General features: G+C 46.3%; 1 protein-coding gene across 1 annotated transcript in view; it reads left to right on the top strand.

Annotated features, from left to right (window-relative positions):
• EIF4G1 (eukaryotic translation initiation factor 4 gamma 1) overlaps positions 1 to 20,223 on the top strand; it is a 151,331-nt gene that overhangs the window by 29,069 nt on the left and 102,039 nt on the right. The window contains exons 2-3 of the mRNA XM_058189240.1: positions 9,893 to 10,001; positions 11,027 to 11,113. Of these exons, the coding sequence (XP_058045223.1) occupies positions 9,927 to 10,001; positions 11,027 to 11,113 (162 nt within the window). The 5' untranslated portion in view covers positions 9,893 to 9,926. The remainder of the gene's footprint in view (positions 1 to 9,892; positions 10,002 to 11,026; positions 11,114 to 20,223) is intronic.

Below are 20,223 nucleotides of genomic sequence, written 5' to 3'. Positions count from 1 at the left end.
CAGTGAGACTGATGGATCATTCGCACATTTCGGCCATTCCCTTTACTTCCATCTCCTCCTCCTCCCGTGCTTTTAGGTGTGATATTTTGGGAGTTCGGAAGGATTGATGCGTCTTGTGTAGAGTTCTCCCAGCAATCCTCCCTGCGGCCCTGAAAAGTACCATCACATTATTTATCTCCGCCCAACGTATCGGGGTGACAAGCTCTAATAAAACGAGATTGTGTAGACTGGGTAATTCGGGAGACAAGTTATGCGCTCCTCCTCCTCGTGTTTATCATTACCTTAAAAGAGCCCTGGTGGCGCAAGTGATTAGAATGCAGTATTGCTCCCTGCCAGCAGTTCGATTCTGGTCGGCTCAGTGTTGACTCAGCCTTCCATCCTTCCGAGGTCAATAAAATGAGGAGCCAGATTGTCAGGTGCAATATGTCGACTCTGCAAACTGCTCAGAGAGGGCTATAAAAGCACATATAAAGTGGCATATAAGCCTTAAGTGCTATTGCTAAAGAAAGAGCAGTTGAAATGAGAAGTGGATTTTTTTTGTAAAAAGTTTTTTATTTTTTATTTTCTTATACACATATAGTAAATGTACATTTTCTTATTCATAAATAATCATACATATTCTCTAAAGAAAGCACAATAGTAATACGTTTTAATTGCATTTGGAGTTGCTCTTCTACCCTTTCTTTCCCTCCGTTTTACAACAAACCTTCTTCCTTTTCCCTCCCTCCTCCTCCTTTCATACCTTCTTCCCTTTCCTCTCTCCCACTCCTCATCTCTTTCCCTCCTTTCTCACCTCCTTTCTTACTCTTGTCCCCTAACTTATCTTCCTCCTCCTCTTTCCCTCTATCCCTCTCTCTCCTTCACCTCCTCTATCTTACCTTCTATTCCTCTCTTCTTTCTTTCTTTGTTGTATGATATTTCCCTTGTTTGGTATCCGAGCAGCTCCCATCTTCTGATAATATATACTTCCTTTTCAATTTCTTTTCTATTTTTACCCAGTCTATCATTTCATAATTGTACATTTATATCTTATCATCTTCAAAATGAGAAGTGGATTTGTGTTGCCTTTTAAACCCACCATGCTCCCGTCTGGAGGATTATGGGAACTGACATTTTAACACGGTTAAGGAGGGCCAATCGATTTGCCCAAACTGATTGCTCACCTTGCATCTTCTCTCATCTTCATGATGGCCGCAGCTCTTAAAGCACCAGGGTTTGGCCTTGAGCATCTGTTCGGAAGACCCTGGCTTGTGGTTGCTCTTCTCCTCCTCCTCCACCCCCCCCCCCTTGCTTTCGCAGGCTTTAACCTTCAAGTGTTTGCTTAATGGGCTGGCCTGACTAATTCAGTTTTGTCAGAAGACCTTGAATCGCTGAAGTCTTGGAGGAGTGTGACTCTTAACCACAGTCAGCTGGCTGGCTTTTGTGGGAAGCAGCTGTTGAGGGTGTGTGTGTGGGGGGGTTATGCCGCTTTTCCTCCCTCAACAGGGCCAATCAAGGACCATTTTGGACAAGGCTGGACTGGACCTTGGTCTAGGAATGAATAGCTATTTGGATCATGTCGGTTACAGTGAGACTGATGGATCATTCGCACATTTCGGCCATTCCCTTTACTTCCATCTCCCTCCCTCCCTCCCGTGCGTTTTTCTAAATTAATGAAATTATGAGTTGATCCCTCAAAGCGTAGCCACTATTCTAGTTTCCTCTTTGCAGTTTGAGCTCCGTGGATTTGGGATACCTTAGCTGTGGATTGTGAGTCCCATTCTACCCCTATTCCACTTACCTTCCCCATTCCAGTGACAATTGGTTATCTCCAGGTCCCCATCTCAGTTGCCTCCGCTTACCACCAGATGCAGGAATTCTAGGAACTGAAGACTTAAATGGGTCTGCTTGGCAACATCTATATCAGGGATCTCCAAACTCGGCAACTTTCAGACTTGTGGACTTCAACTCCCAGAATTCCTCACTTGCTCTGCTACTTTCTCTCCTAGAAGTGCTCCTTGTAAGAATAACTCTGCCAGAATTCCTTCCTGTTGCCCTCCCCGGCGTGGCTTTGGCTCTTCTCCCAGAGATGCCCAGCCCTGCTGTGGGATGCATTCTGGGTGGGATCTGAGTCCCAGGCGGCTGAGATTTTGTCCTCTAAAACAGGGGTCTCCAACCTTGGCAACTTGTTAAGACTTGTGGACTTCAACTCCCAGAATTCCTCAGCCAGTTGAAGTCCACAAGTCTTAACAAGTGGCCAAGGTTGGAGACCCCTGCTCTAAAACGAAGAGTGTTCTCTCTCTCTAGCTGTGTGCACGTGTTTGGAGGGTCACTGTTACCCTCCCTGGCAGGCGACTCGGTGGTTGGGATGGCTAGGGTGTAGCGCCAGCTCCCTCAGGTAGGTTCTGCGGGAGACCAAGGTTTATTTTTAAGCTCTCAACGGCATTTTGAGCGTGGGAAGGAAAGAGAAACTGAGGACAAGCCGCCTATAATTGTGCCGGAGGCCTAGTTCCCTGCCTGACCCCTCCGTTGCTTTATTGCTGCAAACTTGAATTGTCCATAGCCATTCGCTCCCAGTTGGGAATGGCTTCTTCTCTGGAAAACCTCCACTTATGTCCTTTAGAATTAGATGATTCCTGAATGTTAGGGTGGAACAGGGGCCTCCAACCTTGGTCCCTTTAAGACTTGTGGACTTCAACTCCCAGAGTCCCTCAGCCAGCAAAGCTCTGGGAGTTGAAGTCCACAAGTCTTAAAGGGACCAAGGTTGGAGACCCCTGGGGTGGAAAACGCTGAACTGCTCTCTGCTGTAGCATTGTTTTCATTACAGTGTTTCTGTTGAGAATGAATGAACAGGTGAATCCTTCACCTGGTTTCCTCTGCTGCTGAGAAGGTCCCCCGAATTGCGTTGGCTTCCCTCAACACTGTCCCATTGTCCCCTTCCTTTTTTAAAAAACAAAACAAACTTTTTTTATTGTTTTATTGTGATTCACAATCTGACAAACATACAACATATAAATATCTCCTATTTTTAAACAACGTTTCTTAGTGGTCGTCTTTCGCTTTTATACCTTCCCCCCCCCATATCTCATTTATTCTTTTATTTTCTTTCTTATCCCATTTTCTTTATTCACATTAAATTATCTAATACTAATAGCTTTACTTTTCTACATTCTTATATATTTATTATTTACATATTGTACATTTCTAATTTCTCCCCTTTATATTCCCCCCCCCACCTTATTTCTAGTCTCAAGCCGTTCATACCATTTGTTCCAGATTATATAATAATCTGTCTCTCCTTTCTCTTTAGTTTCTTTTGCTAACCTGTCCATTTCGGGACACTCTAAAACTTTCCCTATCACTTCTTCATCTGTTGGTGTCTTTTCCTGTTTCCAATTTTGTGCATATGTTATTCGTGCAGCTGTTACAATGTGTAAAAGCAGATATTTTATTTTATTTGGCGTATGTTCTCGTAAGGATTCCTAGTAAAAATGTCCCCTTCCTTTTATTCTGCCTTTGGAACTCTTCCCCACTGTAAAAACTCCTCCAAAGGGGATCTTCTTATCCCCGATCTGGAGTTGAAAACGCAAGATGAGGATTGTATGCGCTGAATCCATGATGCCAGTTTAGTCCTTAGAAGCTAACTTTTTTTTTATTTTTTTATTTGCATTTATATCCCGCCCTTCTCCGAAGACTCAGGACGGCTTACACTATGTTAGCAATAGTCTTCATCCTATTTGTATATTTATATACAAAGTCAACTTATTGCCCCCAACAATCTGGGTCCTCATTTTACCTACCTTATAAAGGATGGAAGGCTGAGTCAACCTTGGGCCTGGTGGGACTCGAACCTGCAGTAATTGCAAGCAGCTGCTGTTAATAACAGACTGCATTAGTCTGTTGAGCCCCCAGAGGCTGTGCGCATGAAGTTCCAGGAGAGACTCCGTGGTTGGGTATTGCTAGGGTCGGGTGCTAATTTTGCACAGTGAATTGTGTTCTCTTTTTGACAAAACCTGGGTTCCTCTTATCCCCCCCCCCCTTTTTTTCCCAGAGGGAAAACCGAGGCTGAAAGTGATGTTGCCCAAAGCAAAGTAAATTATGAGATATCTTACAAATGGTTTCACTGTATCTCCTGGGCCCAAACTAGAGCCTTTGAAAGGAAGAAGCAATTGCCTCTCCTCGCATTCTCCCTCCTTAATTCATTTCTCCTCACCTCTCCAAATACTCATAGGTCTCATTGTTTGCTAAATCACCTGAAATACACTCCTTCTCCTTTCTTCCTTCTTCTTCTCCTCCTTCCTTCTCCTTCCTTCTTCCTTCTCCTTCTCCTTCTCCTTCCTCCTCCTCCTCTCTTTTCCTTCTCCTCCTCCTTTCTTCCTCCTTCTCCTCTTTCTTCTCCTTATCCTTCCTTCCTTCTTCTTCTTCCTTCTCCTCCTCCTTCCTTCTCTCTCCTTCCTTCTTCTTCTCCTTCTCCTTTCTACTTCTTCATTCTTCTTCTTCCTTCTCTTTCTGCCTCTTCTGCTTCCTTCTGTTCTCTCCTCCTCCTCCTCCTCCTTCTTCTGTTAGTATCCCATTCTTTGTGACCCCATGAGCCATAGCACGCCAGGCCCCAGCCCCGTCCTCTAGTATCTGCCAGAATTTGCTCAAATTCATGTTCATTGGGGCTAGGTCTTTTAAACCTCTGCCATCATCCCCTTTCCCCTGGTCCTTGTATTTGCATATAGATTGTCCTCGACTTAACGACTGTAATTGAGCCCGAAATTTCTGTTGCTAAGCAAGACAGCTGTTACATGAGCTTTGGCCCAATTTACCACCTTCCTTGCCACGATTGTTAAGTGAATCCCTGCAGTTAACCCGGCGGTTTAAGTGAGCTTGGCTTCCCCATTGACTTGGCTTGTCAGAAGGTCACAAAAGGGGATCACATGTCCCCGGGACTCTGCAACTGTCATAAATATGAACCAGTTGCGGAGCATCTGACTTTTGATCACATGACCATGGGGATGCTGCAACGGTCGTAAGTGTGGAAAAACGTTCATAAGTCACTTTTTTCGATGCCGTTATAAACAGTCCCTAAGTGAATCATTGTAAGCCCAGGACGACTAGTACTGTCCAAGCCAGTCTAAACTTCCGGCTGACCATGTGCCGAATTTTGATCATGTGACCTTGGGGATGTTGCAACGGTCGTAAGCGTGGAAAACGGTCATAAGTCACTTTTTTTTTGATGCCGTTATAACTTCGAGCGGTCACTGAACGAACTCTCCCCCCAAGCAGCTTATTGTAAGATAACACAGTTTCCTTTCCTCAATCTGCCCTTCGGAGCGGAGGTGAGATCGGGCACGTTCCCGAGAGAGAGAGAGAGAGAGAGGGAGGGCAGGCCTCCCGTGGGTGGAAGCGCCCGGCGTTGGCACCGCATCCAGATTTCCTGTGCCTTTCTCTTGTGCCCGCTGTGGGCCGCCCGGACGGGTGTTGGCTGGGCTAACGTGGGCCCTAAGGTTGCCAGCCTTCTTCCCTCCTGCTGGAGCCTGTGACTCAGCCACACGTGGGTGTGCGGCTTCCTCCCAACTGGTTTGGGCAGTGCTGAACCAGCGCCGAGACCGAATGGCTGCTGCGACTGGGTGGGGCTTTGAGGGCTCCCTGGTTCTCCTTAGGCTCCTTCTCCTCTTCTGCCTCTTATGTCTCTGCAGTGCAGCAAGGCTCTGCGATCTGACACCACGGCCGCAGGCGGCGGCACCAACGGAGGAGGCAGCTCTCCGGCACCACTCATGTTCCCGGCCTTTCCGGGGTGGGGGGCTGCCCCCTGCCTTGCCCATGTTTGGCGAGCCCGGAGGACCTCCGTGCCATGCACCAGCCGCTTTGCAGGCTGAGCTTTTCTCCTCCCTTCTCCCCCCCCCCCATCCCTTTTGGAAAACCAGGCGGATGAAAAGTCGCTGCCGCTTGCAAAAAAAACCAAAAAAAACCGGCCTGGGATTTTCTTACTTGGGTGAGTATTCTTCTTCTTGCTGGCTTCGACTGCAGCTCTTATTCCGTGCAAGCCTTGAGTTAGGAATGGGATAAGGAGGCCGGATTTCTCACCCCCCCCAAAAAAAAGCCTCTTTTCTTTCGCGTATGAAGAATTCGGAGAGAAGGGGGTTCCCGAGGCCGAAAATAAAGTTCCAAAGCAATTTTGTTTTTCTTCTGTTTTTTTTTTCCTCGCAAATGTTATCGGTGGGATTGGGCCTGTGCTTAAAAACAACCTCTCGGCCTTTTCTTCCAAGAGCTCGATTGTGTAAACAGTTCAGCAGGCATAGTTGGGTAGAAAGTGGAGGGGGGGGAGCTGCCCCACAGTTACCACAAAGATCACAAAACTCTGCCGGTTTTGTGGTCTTCAGAAGTTCCTTGAGATGTGGGGTGGGGAGGGCGTGGCGGGCGGGCTATGTTTAATTCAGAGACAACCATGACTTGGGATGATTGAGAATCTGCGTAGAGGGTTAATTCGGGGACTTTTTCAGCTTGCCCGACAGCAGTACCCGGACTCTTTGAGAGTGGTACTTGGACCCCCCACCCCCCCATGGCTGAGCGGCTCATTCGCCCAAAGGGTTGCCTGCCCTGGACTTCCGTTGTCCCAGATTAGAAGGAGATTAGTATTTCTGTCCGTAAAGCAGGGGTCATTTGAGACGACACCTCTTGATTGGCTTAGCCCCAGTGACTTCCTGTAGGAAGAGATGGTGCAGGCCCCCTCCCTCTCTACACCTGGGTGTGATGCTGCACCACATTGGCTGCTGGGCAAGGGGAAGGCGAGGGGGGGGGGAGAGAATTGTTGCAGACGGTGCAGTTGTGTTCAGAGCTGCTAAATTTCTCCTCCCCTCCTCCCTCCCGAGACCCGGCATGTGCGAAGGCACCCAAAGCCAGCCTGAACTAAATGATGTACTGGTAAATATTTCGATAAATGTTTTGTCTTGAACTCCTGGTCCATCATGCAGCTCAAAAGGCTGGGGAAGATGGAACTCCCCCCTTTTTTTGGGCGGGGGGGAAGCGGTTAGTGCCGAGGAAGAGAATGAGTGACGAGGAAGGGAAAGGAATGAGTGACGTGTGGGCCAGCCGGCTTCGATTTCCAATGATTTGTGAACACTATAGAGCAAGGATGGGCAGCTATGGCAATTTTACGACCTGTGGACTTCAACTCCCAGAATTCACCAGCGCGGGAATTGAAGTCCATACAACTTTTTTTAAGTTCCCCAGGTTGGAAAAAAAACAACCCTCTGTTTTTAGGTAGTTGATTCTCAGAACGATCTTTCTCTATGACAGTAGAACATGCATCTGAATGTCTTTTACAATTAAAGAAGGCAATTTATAGGTTGTAGTGGTTGTGTTTTGAAACTCAAGGTTATATATATGGTGTATATTAGGGGCCTCCAACCTTGGCAACTTTTAAGACTCGTGGGCTTCAACTCCCAGAGTTCCTCAGCCATATGATATCTAACCAGCTCATGGAAATTGGACTGTGGCACTACTTTAGCCAAAGATGGACAAGTATTCTATTTTTCAGGGAATCGCTTTGCTTACGAGCCTATTCTCCAGGTATCGATATCGGACATTTTCACTTGTTTCTCTGAAATTCCTCCTGAGCATCATTTTATAGCTGGTTCAGGGTTCTCTTTTGGTGCTACATCATTTTTGGAAAAGATACAACTGTTGTAGGACAGAGATAGTTGAAGGTAGATAGAACAGAACATAAAAGTTGGAGCTAACAAAAGAAATTGGTGTTATTTCAAGTGCAGGTAGTCCTCGACTTATACCCATTCGTTTAGTGACCGTTGTTACAAGGGCACAGAAAAAAGTGGCTTGCGCCATCCTCGTGGGCACGTGATAAAAATTCAGATGCTTGGCCACTGACTCACATTTCTGACGGTTGCGGTGTCCCGGGGTCACACGATCGATCCCCTTTTGTGACCGTCTGACAAACAAAGTCAATGGGGAAGTCGGATTCATTTAACAGCCGTCTTACTAACTTAATACTTGCAGCGGTTCACTTAACAGGTGTGGCAGGAAAAGTTGTACGAGCTATGACCTTTGAGGTAAACTTCACTTATGAGGTAAAATGAGGTAAACTTCACTTAACAACTGTCTCGCTTAGCAACAGAAATGTTGGGCCGCTCAATTATGGTCGTAAATTCGAGGGCTACTAGTAGTTAGAATCCCCTCTCCCATCCCTTCCAGTTTGATTGCTACAAGTCAGGTGGCTTGATGAGCAGATTCAGTGTCTATACTTCATCCCTTTCCAGTTACATCTGTGGAACCTAGTGAGCCCCAGAGTCAATTTGACAAAAATCATTGGTAGCATTTCTGGGTACTAAAATCTGCTTCTCAAGATTTCAGAGCCTTCAGAGAGACAGAGGCTGTCCTGTAAATAGCATTGTGGAAGTACAACCCAACTTCAAGTGGAGAAAATCAGAATAGAGCTGGAAGGGACCTTGGAGGTCTTCTAGTCCAGCCCTCCGCTCAAACAAGAGACCCTATACCGTTTCAGATAAGTGACTGTCCAATCTCTTGCTTAAAAACTTCCAGTGATGGAGCACCCACAACTTCTGGTGGCATGCTGTTCCACTGGTTAATTGTCCTCACTGTTTAGGAAGTTTCTCCTTAATTCCAGGTTGCTTCTCTCTTCGATTAGTTTCCATCCATTGTTTCTTGTCTTGCTCTCTGTTGCTTTGGAAAATAAGTTGACCGCCTCATCTTTGTGGCAGTCCCTCGAATACTGGAATTGCGTCTCCACCCCACCCCACCCCCGGCCTTCTTTTCTCTAGACTGGTCATACCCACATCCTGCAACCGTTCTTCATACGGTTTGTTTTAATCTGCAGAGTCCCAGGGTCAGGCAATTCCCTTTTACGACCTGCTGACAAGCCAAAGCCAAAGGGGCAGCCAGGTTCACTTAACAACCATGTTACTAATTGGAAAAAACTGCGGCGATTCACTTAACAGTTACGGCAAGAAAGGTTGTAAAACGGGGCAAAACTCACTTAGTGGCTGTCTTGCGTAGCAACATGAATTTTGGGGCTCAGTTGCCTGTGTTCCACAGCATTTGAAGTGAGAGTTCTATGACTTTCCTTCTTTTGAGTTGGAGGGAAGGCTAGTCTTAATTACTTCTGGGCCTGGTTTTTCATTTTACCTCTTACTGTTTCTATATCGGATTACGATTTCAACTGAACTTATATCTTTCATCCTGATTTATACATGTTCTTCCTGGTCTGTTTATTACTTTCCTCGAGCGATGATGTTTCTGAAGACTTCGTCCTTGGGCACACATTTTTACCGCGCTCTTTCTTAATACTAATACTAACAATATTGAGACTACTACTAATAATCATAAAAAGAAGATACTTGGTTGATACCTAGGATGCTGGCAGCAACCCTGCAATTACTGCAGGTTCAAGCCCGGCCCAAGGTTGACTCAGCCTTCCATCCTTTATAAGGTAGGTAAAATGAGGACCCAGATTGTTGGGGGGGCAATAAGTTGACTTTGTAAAAATATACAAATAGAATGAGACTATTGCCTTACACACTGTAAGCCGCCCTGAGTCTTCGGAGAAGGGCGGGATATAAATGTAAACAAAAAAACCCAAAAAAACCCCGTATCAACCATTAGCACCAGTCAACGGTATTGGTGACACATTTTTAAATGCCCAGTTGACTGACTTTCACGTTTAATGAATAAAAGAAATAATATTTTTTTTTTACATTGTCAGGTCACAGAATTCTGAAAAACACCCTTTTTAATACGCTTTGGGAGGGTGTGTCTGTGGCAAATCGACATAAAAATCTGAGTTTCAGCTATTCCTACAGACGCTGCTCACCTTGTGTTGTGTACCTCACACCCTGCCTGCTCCTTTCGGTATTCATTTTGATGACGCTTCTCTCGTTCTCCCTCTCTGCAGATAGTAAGGGGATCCTTATGCAGCAACACGTGAAATGAACAAAGCTCCACAGCCCTCAGGAGGAACCCCATCAGCCCCACACCCCTCCCCTTCTCCTGGACTTCCACAGGTAAGGATTCTCCTGCCCAGGCCACCTTCTGCCCTGGGTTACTTCCTGTCTACTTTTTCCCCCCTAGATGTGCTCACATTTTGCTGCTCTGCCTTCCCTGGTAGCTTGAGAGGTAGATCCTCCAGCACAGGGGTCTCCAACCATGGCAACTTGAAGACTTGTGGACTCCAACTCCCAGAATTCCTCAGCCAGCTTTGCTGGCTGAGGGATTCTGGGAGTTGAAGTCCACAAGTCTTCAAGTTGCCAAGGTTGGAGACCCCGGCATAGACCAACATGGCAACTTGAAGACTTCTGGGCCTCTGGTGGCTCAGACTGCTAAGACAGTCTGTTATTAACAGCAGCTGCTTGCAATTACTGCAGGTTCAAGTCCCACCAGGCCCAAGGTTGACTCAGCCTTCCAACCTTTATAAGGTAGGTAAAATGGGGACCCAGATTGTTGGGGGCAATAAGTTGACTTTGTATATAATATACAAATGGATGAAGACTATTGCTTAACATAGTGTAAGCCGCCCTGAGTCTTCGGAGAAGGGCGGGATATAAATGCAAATAAATAATAAAAAAAAAGACTTGTGGACTCCAACTCCTAGAATTCTGGGAGTTGAAGTCCACAAGTCTTCCAAGTTGCCAAGGTTGGAGACCCCTGCGCTAGCAGAGGTGTGGCACGATGACCCTTTGACGACTTGTGGACTTCAACTCCCAGAATTCTCTGAGCCAGCATGGAGTTGGAAGTCCACAAGTCCTCAAAGGGTCAGAGCTCCCCAGCCCTGCTCTACTGCTCCAATCCCCCCACCCCACCAAAATGAACTTTTCTGTCGTTGGCTTGCCTTTGGCTTGTATGTCTTGCTTTTGTAAAGGGAAGGCTTGTCAGGTTGATCAATGCCATTTTAATTCCGATTTCTCCAATGCGTCTTAAAAGAGCCGAGTGCTTTCTATACCTCAAACGCTGCCTCAGGTGTGGTTTAGAGGCCGGGGCAGCTGCCACCAAGCTGCTAACCTGCTTCTTCTCTTCTCCCTTCTCCTAGCAGTCAGCATTTCCTCCTGGTCAGGCGGCACCTGTGGTTTTTAACCCGGCGCAAGCTACCCAAATGAATACGCCTTCCCAGCCTCGACCGGTAAGAAGGTGGAGAACAAACCCCTGGGGCTGCGGCTCTCGGAGCGGCGGGAGTCTCTTGAGGTGGCAGCCGAGCCTTCTCTGATGTGCTGCCAAACAGGTTCTTCGGTTTGGCTCGGGGCTGGCAGGGCACAAGCAGCCCTGCAGGCTGACTCCGTCTGCAGGCGCCACTGACTCAGGAGTGCATCTATGGCGTGTGCCAGGTGGGGATGAGGTTTGGGGAATGAGCCAGCTGCCAGGTTATATGAGATGCCTAGGTAGGGTTGGCATGGAAAGTGGCGCAGAGGAAGCAGGGAGGGGTGGCTCAGCTGCCCAGAGGAGCGAGGAATTTGGGGAGGGGGGGTAGGGAAGAGCAGGGAGTAGACAGAGGGGCCTGTAACTGTCGGTGATGTTCTCCTCTTGTCTCCTTTCCCCGCGCTCTTTCTCGTCTTAGTTTCCAGCAGGGCCGCGTTCTTTACATCAGCAGGTACTAACCTTCCTCCGCTTGCCTCACTGCATGCTGGATGCCATCCTTAGGGGGAGGGGGCCCTTCGGATCAAGGGGTCGTGCTTGGACACTGCAGGGTAACTGACCACAGGGCTGGAGAGGGGCCTGAGGTGATGAGGGTGAAGCATCTCTGCATCTTCTGTGAGCTCTCCTGCCTTACAGAAAGTTTTTTTTCCCCCTTCACTCGTCCGCCTTCCCGTTTTTTAAGAGAGAGATAATACAGGTAGTCCTCAACTTAATGACCACAGTCGAGCCCCAGGTTTCCATCGCTGAGCAAGACAGTTGTTCAGTGAGTCTTGCCCCCTTTTAGAATAGAATAGAATAGACAGATTTTTTTTATTGGCCAAGTGTGAGTGGACACATAAGGAATTTGTCTTGGTGCCTATGCTCTCAGTGTACACAAAAGAAAAATCAAGAATCATAAGGTACAACACTTAATGATAGTCATAGGGTACAAATAAGCTGTCAGGAAACAATATCAATATAAATCGTAAGGATACAAGCAATAAAGCTACAGTCATACAGTCATAAGTGGAAGGAGATGGGTGATGGGAACGATGAGCAGATTAATAGTAGTGCAGATTTAATAAATAGTTTTGACAGTGTTGAGGAATTATTTGTTTAGCAGAGTGATGACGTTCTGCTAAACAAATAATTTTACAACCTTTCTGGTCACAGTTCTTAAAAGGGAATCGCCGCAACTGTTAATAGCAACAGCACTTAGACTTATATACCGCTCCACAGTGCTTTACAACCCTCTCTAAGCGGTTTACAGAGTCAGCCTCTTACCTGGCTCCTCATTTTACCCACCTCAGAAGGATGGAAGGCTGAGTCAACTTTGAGCCTGGTGAGATTTGAACTGCTGAATTGCAGCTAGCAGTCAGCTGAAGTAGCCTGCAGTGATGCACTCTTAACCACTGCGCCACCTCGGCTCTATAAATTTAAGTTACTAACACAATTGTTAAGTGAATCTGGCTTTCCGGTATGACTTTGCTGAAAGGCTGCGAAAGCCCGGGACGCTGCAACTGTCATAAATATGGGCCAGTCACCAAGCGCCCAAATTGTGATCACGTAATGTAGGGGATGCTGCAGTGGTCGTAAGGATAAAAACCGGTCCTTAGTCTCTCTTTTTTTTTTTCCAGTCGCCAAACGAATGGTTTGTAATTCAAGGACTACCTGTACTATTTATTTTATTTTTTTTCATCCTGGGTTGGATTAAGGAGCCTTTTGGACTCGTTGCTTTAAAACGCATTTGAAAGGGGGACCTGATCCTTTTATAGATCACCCAAGCATTTTTTTTAAGCCTCTACAGGGAAGAGAGTTTGTTGGGGTGGGGTGGGGAGTCTATAAAGAACGCAAGGAAACCTGGAAAAGAAATGAACCTGTAGTATGGGAGGGCAGGGATTGCGAGGGTCATCTTTCCTCTTTTGAGTTTACGACCGACAGGTTGTGGTGACGGCCAGTTTGACTGCAGTGTCCATCGCCCAGAAGTTTCCCCGCTTCCCTTGTGACTTGCATGGCCTCTGACTCATGAAAGTGCTTCTCTGTCACTGTTTCTCATTTTGCTCCACTGTCTGGCTTCTGTTTGGTGCTCCTCCTCCTCCTCCTTCTTCTTCCTCCCTTCCCCTCGAATACACTTCCCAGGCCTCTCCCAGGGCTTGGTCGCAAGATCCTTCTCTTCTCCCTCACCCTTGTCATTCCCTTTCGGTGTGTTGCACGACTTCCGGAGTCCCCAGACTCTTGTTCTCCGTCTTTTAACGTTTCTTGGCAGACTGCCTGCAGACTCCCGGAAAGGGCTGTGTCCGCCATTGACCCCAAGTAGTCATCCCTACACGTCCCCCCCTCCCTTTGGCTGTGTGAGGGTGGGCGGGGTGGGCTCTGCCCCCTCCATCATATCAGGTTGTCAGAGAATTTGCTTGATTGGGAACGAAGGTCGAGGGAACAACAGGAGGCTTCACCCTGTCGCCTTGGGTTGGGACTTGGGAATTTGAGCTGGTGTTAACCCAGGCAAGATCTCGGCAGCGGGATTGGAGAGGCGGTTCCCGTGCGATTGCGGTAACATGCTGTCCTCAATCTGGCCAGCAGCTGAGTGTTTTTTGTTTTTTTTATTATGATTTTAAAAACCCTCAATTTATTTAAAAATTGCCTAATGCTTACTTTAGCATTCTTTAAAAAAAACCTGCCAGCTACGAATCTTGGTGGAGTTTACTCTCTTTCCTGCTGGTTTATCTAAGCGTTCAACCCCACACGTATTGTATCTGAAACTCCTCCAACATGGTGAATAATGAATAGGATGGTTACCTTCACAGCCCCAATTGGGTGGTCTGTTTTGCCTGAGCAAAACTGCCGCTTCTGGGGCTGGCTATCCCTTTTGGGTGCAGTTTTGACATTCAGGAAGAACTAGAAGGAAACCTTGATCCTCCGCGTGAAGCTTCTGAGTCAGATCAAAGCTCCCGGTGTCTTTCATGCTGGTCCAGCCAGTCTCCGTGGAGAGATTGGGATGTGAACGAGGAAGTCCGGTTCATATATTATTACTACAGCCATCTCAGTGAGCGATCTTAGGAAGCCGCGGTCTCTTAAGCATCTGTCACGCAGGGCGGACGACCCCACCCTAAATTTAATTTTAACCGCTAGCGAGCTTTGAAAATTGGGTGCTTTGTGCCTCTGTTTTCCGAGTCTCTCTCTTCCCCCAGTCTGGCATCTCGCCAGGCGTGTCAGGCTGAAAGATGTGCCTGACTAAGGATTCTGGGGGTTGAAGTCTTCACACATCATCAGAGGGACGGGAACTAGAGAGCTAATGACAGGTCCTCCTCGACTTGCAGCAGTTCGTTTAGTGACCGTTCGAAGTTGCAACAGCCTTGGAAACAAATTCTTGTTTTTCACACGACAGTTGCAGGATATCCCCATGGTCACGTGATTGACGTTTGGATGCTTGAACAGTGGTTTGTATTTATGACAGTGTTGCAGTGTTGTCCCGGGGTCATGTGATCCCCTTTTTTGCGACCTTCTGACGAGCCAAATCAACGCGGAGGCCGGATTCACTTAACAACCGTGTTACTAACTTAATAATTGCAGCGATTCGCGTAACCAACATGGCAAGAAAAGTCGTAAAATCGGGCAAAACTCACTTAAGACATTTCTCGCATACTGACACAGAACTTTTGGGCTCCGTTGTGGTCGTAAGTTGAGGACTACCTGTATTTCATCTCAACTTCTGTCCCTCCTCTCGGCTTTGAGGGATGTTGTGCCTCCTGGACTGCGGAGGGGGACAAAACATCGGAAATGGCTCAGTTATCATCTTTTAATAGTCCTCACCCTCCTTTAAAAAAAAAGTTTTTATTGGTTTTTTAATTCCCCCCCCCCCTTACACACATACATAGTTTATGAACAGAGTATTGGCTATATCATATCTTATACAATTTAATATTTTCAAATATATTTTAGTTACAATTTTTGCCAGAATATTCTTTCTTCATAATTTTTATCCATATCCTAATATTTCCTTGCTCATTTCACTAAGTCACATCTTCTTTCGCCCTCGAGTTCTAATTTCTCTTTTTATTACTATTCATTCTCTTTCATTCTTTTTTTAACTGTTTCAGTTTTTATCCTAATGTATTCAAATATGTTTGGGGTTGCCTTTCTTCCGTTTCATCTTTTCCTTTTCACAGCAATCCTATCTTCTCCTTCTCACTCCTCTTCCTCCCTTCTTTCATCTTACCTACTTTCTTCTCTCCTCTCCTACTCTACTTCCCCTTCCTTTCTGCCCCTCCTCCTTTCTTCCTCTCTATCTAACCTTCTCTCCTACTCTTATTTCCCCTACCTTTCCTCCTCTCCTCTTCCCTCCTTAATGTAGGATTGTAATGCTCATCATTGCTGTTCACAGTTCCCCTTTGGGTTGGCCCAGTAGACATGGCCTCTCCATGCTCAAAATCCTACAGAATCCCACAGCCAATTTGTAAGGGCACCTGGGAAGGGTCAGAAGGCAGGATGAAGTCCGTCACAACTGTGGGTCACTAGCCCAGTGAGTGTTTGAGGTTTGGGGTAGAAATAGAATACAGAACGTGGCATATGAGACCCATGGCGAGGGGCTGAAAAGAGCACAGACCTTGTTAGAACTATAAGTATTGATTGAGCACTGATGACTGGATTGTCATAGATTACCCTCTACTGCAGTCTTGACCTTGGAGTTCAAATCGTCTCCTTGCTTCTTGGGATCGGGTTAGAGCAGGGTTTTGCAACCTTGGTGACTTTAAGACAGGAGGACTTCAACTCCTAGAATTCCCCCTGTCTTAAAGCCACCAAGGTTGCAAACCTGGCTTAGAGCTTTCCCTTGGCTAATTTCCCCAAGGCTGTGATCGGCTTTTGTGAACTCTTGTGTTGTTCTGTAGACCAGGGGTCTCCAACCTTGAAAACTTTAAGACTTGTGGACTTCAACTCCCAGAGTTCCTCAGCCAGCTTTGCTTTGCTCAGCCTTTGCTGGCTGAGGTGCTCTGGGAGTTGAAGTCCACAAGTCTTAAAACTTGCCACGGTTGGAAACCCCTGCTGTAGACATCCTCCCATAGCTTTGCAAAAGTCAGTGGGGGGCAGTTCCATAGATGCTCTTTTAAAGTCCTAAGGATGATTCTTCTTCCTCATACACAGATATTTCCCCTTTGCAGCTTAATGCTTTTGGAGACATATTCTAAGGCCAAACCCCAGTGCGCTGACCGGCACCTGTCCACACGGCATGCCAGAAACCAGGCTGTGCAAACAAGCGAAGCCGCATCTGCGGGATACAAGCAGCACATGAAACCGCACCTCTTCCGGTCCATGGAACCGGTTCCTGGTGCCCCAAAAGATGGGGGGGGGCACTGTTCTAAGGGAGTTAAGAGGAAGTTAGCCTTTCCTAGGTATTATACTCAAGGGGTGTATATCCTGGGAGACCCTCCCCTTTCTTCTAGACATTTTAATTTTTTTCTTAGTTTCTTCCCTCCTCAAGTTTGTTAAGGCCTTGCAAGAGGAACAGGTGGTCCTCAAATTATGGCCACGACTTAGCCCCAAATTTCTGTCGCTCAGCAAAACAATCGATAAAAGAGTTTGGCTCGTTTTACGAGCTTTCTTGCCACCATTATTAAGTGGTTCGCTGCAGCGGTTAAGTTAGTGTTTTGGGTTTTTTTGAGGGAATCTGGCTTCCTGCACTGACTTGCTTGTCAGAAGGTCGCAGAAGTTGATCACGTGACCCCAGGACGTTGCAACCGCCATAAATAGGAGCCTGTTGCCAAGCGTCTGAAGTTTAGATCACATGACCACAGAGAGGTTGAAACGGTCCTGAGAAAAACGATCCCAAGTCACTTTTTTTTATTGCCGTCGTAACTTTGAATGTTCACTAAACGAACTGTTGTAAGTAGAGCACTATCTGTATTTGTAAAAAAAAAAAACCCTAGCTTTCTTTTTTATATTCGTATACTGCCCAGCTCTACTTACAACCTGAAAGTTTGCTATTGTATAATAGCTGAAACTGTAAGCAAACTTTTTAAGTGTTCATATTGTTATCAGCAATCTCTGATAAACTATAGTCTTGGCCAAAATAAATAAGTTACCTTATTTCCTTAAGCCGCTGGTATTTTCCCTGGGTTAAAGATCACTTTCCAATGTTTTGCATATAACAGTCTTGAGACTTAACACTCCTTAAACCATATAAAGAGATTTAAAGGGAAGCCTTTTTTTTTAAAGTTAGTACAAGAAGTTTGGAAATAGAACATTTCACCGATTTGGCTACTTCTTTCCTTAATGTATACAACAAAAACCTTCATTTAAGATCATCTTGGATGGACAGCTTGCACAGAATCAAAACTTTGCATTAGTAAGTTGCAGGTAGTCCTCGACTTACGACCACAGTTGAGCCCAACATTTCCATGGCTAAGTGAGAAACGGGTTGTTAAGTGAGTTTTGCCCCATTTTACCAATCTTTCTGGCCGCAGTTGTTAAGTGAATTACTGCAGTGAGCAACATGGTTGTTAAGGGAATCTGGATGCTGCCTGTCACAAAAAGTGATCACATGACCCGGGGACAGTGCAATGGTCATAACTATGAGTCAGTTGCCACACGTCTGAATTTTGATCACGTGACCTTGGGGATGCTGCAGTGGTTGTAAGTGAACAATGGTCCTAAGTCTCTTTTTTTCAGTGCTGTTGTAACTTTGAACAGTCACTGAATAAACTGTTGTAAGTCGAGAATCTCCTGTATGAACCTGAAATTATTTCCACAATGCTTGGGGCATTTTTACTGCCATTCTGAAAGGCAAATATCCTTAGAAAGTAGCCAAATATAAGTAGTAATTGGGAGAAGAGGCCAAAGGTTTGATGTTTTTCTTCAACATAAGATATCTCCCTTTCTCTGGAGATTCTCAGTCATCCAGGCCATGGTTGTCCCAAAGTTGCTTTTATAAAAAGGCCACCGGGCTTTTTTTCCTTTGAAAACATTTTGCTTCCCATTCCAAGAAGCTTCTTCAGTTCTGCTCCAGATTTCTGGATGAGAAGCAAAACATCTTTAAGGAAAAACAGAGAGAAGCCTCATAAAAGCATTTGGGATTTCCCCCCCTCCCTTGACCTTTCCATTATTCGTAATTACACTGACCTCCTCCAATATGCTATTGCATTGAATATCCTTTTTCCTGAGAAAGCTTTAACCATATTAAAATACACGGTTTCGGATGACTAAAAAAAAAGTTTCATGGGAAGTTCTTGGAAGGGTACACAGGTCTTAAGATCTGTCGTAAAACTCTTGATCCGTGAGAGTTTGAAGCCTTCGTCTTATTCATTTATTTAGAACAGGGGTCTTCAATCTTGGCAACTTTAAGACTTGTGGACTCCCAGTTGTTGTTGAAGTCCACAAGTCTTAAAAGTTGTCAAGGTTGGAGACCCCTGATTTAGAACCATCACAGTTCTCGTGACACGACTGAATCAAGCAAGCCGTCGGTTTCTGAGGCTAGAGGTGGCGTGCTGTTTTTTTTGGCATGCTTTTAAAAAGTTGTTATCTCACACCTGTCTCTATGGAGACTTAACATAGGTGTTGCATCATCTGGGTCTCTTGACAAAGAAGTTTCTTGTGAGTTGTCAGTCCTATAGAGCAAAAGGTGGCAACTGATACGCTGGGAGCTTTGGAGACTCCCCCCGTTAAGTGTCTTTGCTAGAAGCTTCCTGATGGATGACTTCAAGCAAAGGCAACCCAATGACACCGTACAACTATTGTTGTTATTCCTGTTGTGACCCAGGCCCAAGTAAGTAGTAGGAAACTCGGTGAAAAAACAAACTTTATTTGAACAGCTGAGAATTACTTCATTCTCAGCGTAGTTCACCTAATTAAAGCAAATTCCTCCCAACACAAATTCCTCAGTCCTATGACCAACCTTGGTCCAATTAGGCAAACTGCCAAAGGCCTTTCTTGGCAAACGTTCAGAAGACACTGATACAAAAATAAATGCAAGAAGACAAAGCTATCAACGTTGTTTTCCAGCAAAGAGCCCAAACGCCTTTGCTGGTCTTTTAAGCCTTATGAGAGGGGCCAGTCATCTCTTGGCCCTACTCCCGAGTCGTCCTCTTTGCTTGAGCTGCTCTTGCCTTCTGGCAGCTCTTCTCATGCGTGCATTAGGAACAGGCTCCTTCTGTTCCTCGGTCTCGTTATTGTCAGTCTGGAGGCTCTGGAGTCCGTACCTCACTCCCCGATGGCCCTGGCCCTATCTCTGCCTCCGACGCAGAGCCCTTATCCGGGCCTTCCTCAGCCTCATCACTGTCCAACTCTGTTGTCAGCTCCGCAGGACGCTGGCAGACCACAACAATTCCCTCCACACCAGGGGTGAAATCCAGCAGGTTCAGACAGGTTCTGTAGAACCTGTAGCGGAAATTTTGACCAGTTCGGAGAACTGGCAAATACCACCTCTGGCTGGCCCCAGAGTGGGGTGGGAATGGGGATTTTGCACTATCCTTCCCCCAGCTGATTGGGAGGAAATGTGGATTTTGCAGTAACCTTCCCCTGGTGTGGGTTGGGAATGAAGATTTTGCAGTATCCTTCCCTTGCCACGCCCACCAAGCCACACCACGCCCACCAAGCCACGCCCACAGAACCGGTAGTTTAAAAAAATTGTATTTCACCCCTGCTGTACGCTATATTTCTGGGTGTTTGTCTGGGGACAATCCATAAGGAAGAAATAGTGGGACAAAATGGCTGTAGAGGTAGCCCTTGACTTATGACCACAATGGAGCCCAGCATTTTTGTCGCTAAGTAAAAACCTTTGTTAATTTCGCCCCGTTTTATGGCCATTCTTGCCACAGTTGTTCAAGTGAATCACTCCGGTTGTTAAGGAAGCAACACCGGCTTCCCCATTGACTTTTGCTTTGTCAGAAGGTCGCAAAAGGAGACACACACACACACCCCGGCAAACGCTGCAACCGCCATAAATACAAATTGGTTGCCTAGCGTCCGAATTTTGATCACGTGACCATAGGGGAATATACTGCAACGGTTATAAGTCTGAAAAAAATGGTCGTTAAGTCCCTGTTGTAAGTCGAGGGCTACCTGTATTCTAGAATTCCTGGCTCGGTAGACATTAATTCCAACGTATCGGAAGAAGGCCCCAGGCTGGCC

This window comes from Ahaetulla prasina, chromosome 6 (assembly GCF_028640845.1).
Source record: "Ahaetulla prasina isolate Xishuangbanna chromosome 6, ASM2864084v1, whole genome shotgun sequence".
NCBI lineage: Eukaryota > Metazoa > Chordata > Lepidosauria > Squamata > Colubridae > Ahaetulla > Ahaetulla prasina.
Note: the sequence above shows the minus strand (reverse complement) of the source record. Positions and strands in the feature narration are given on the sequence as shown.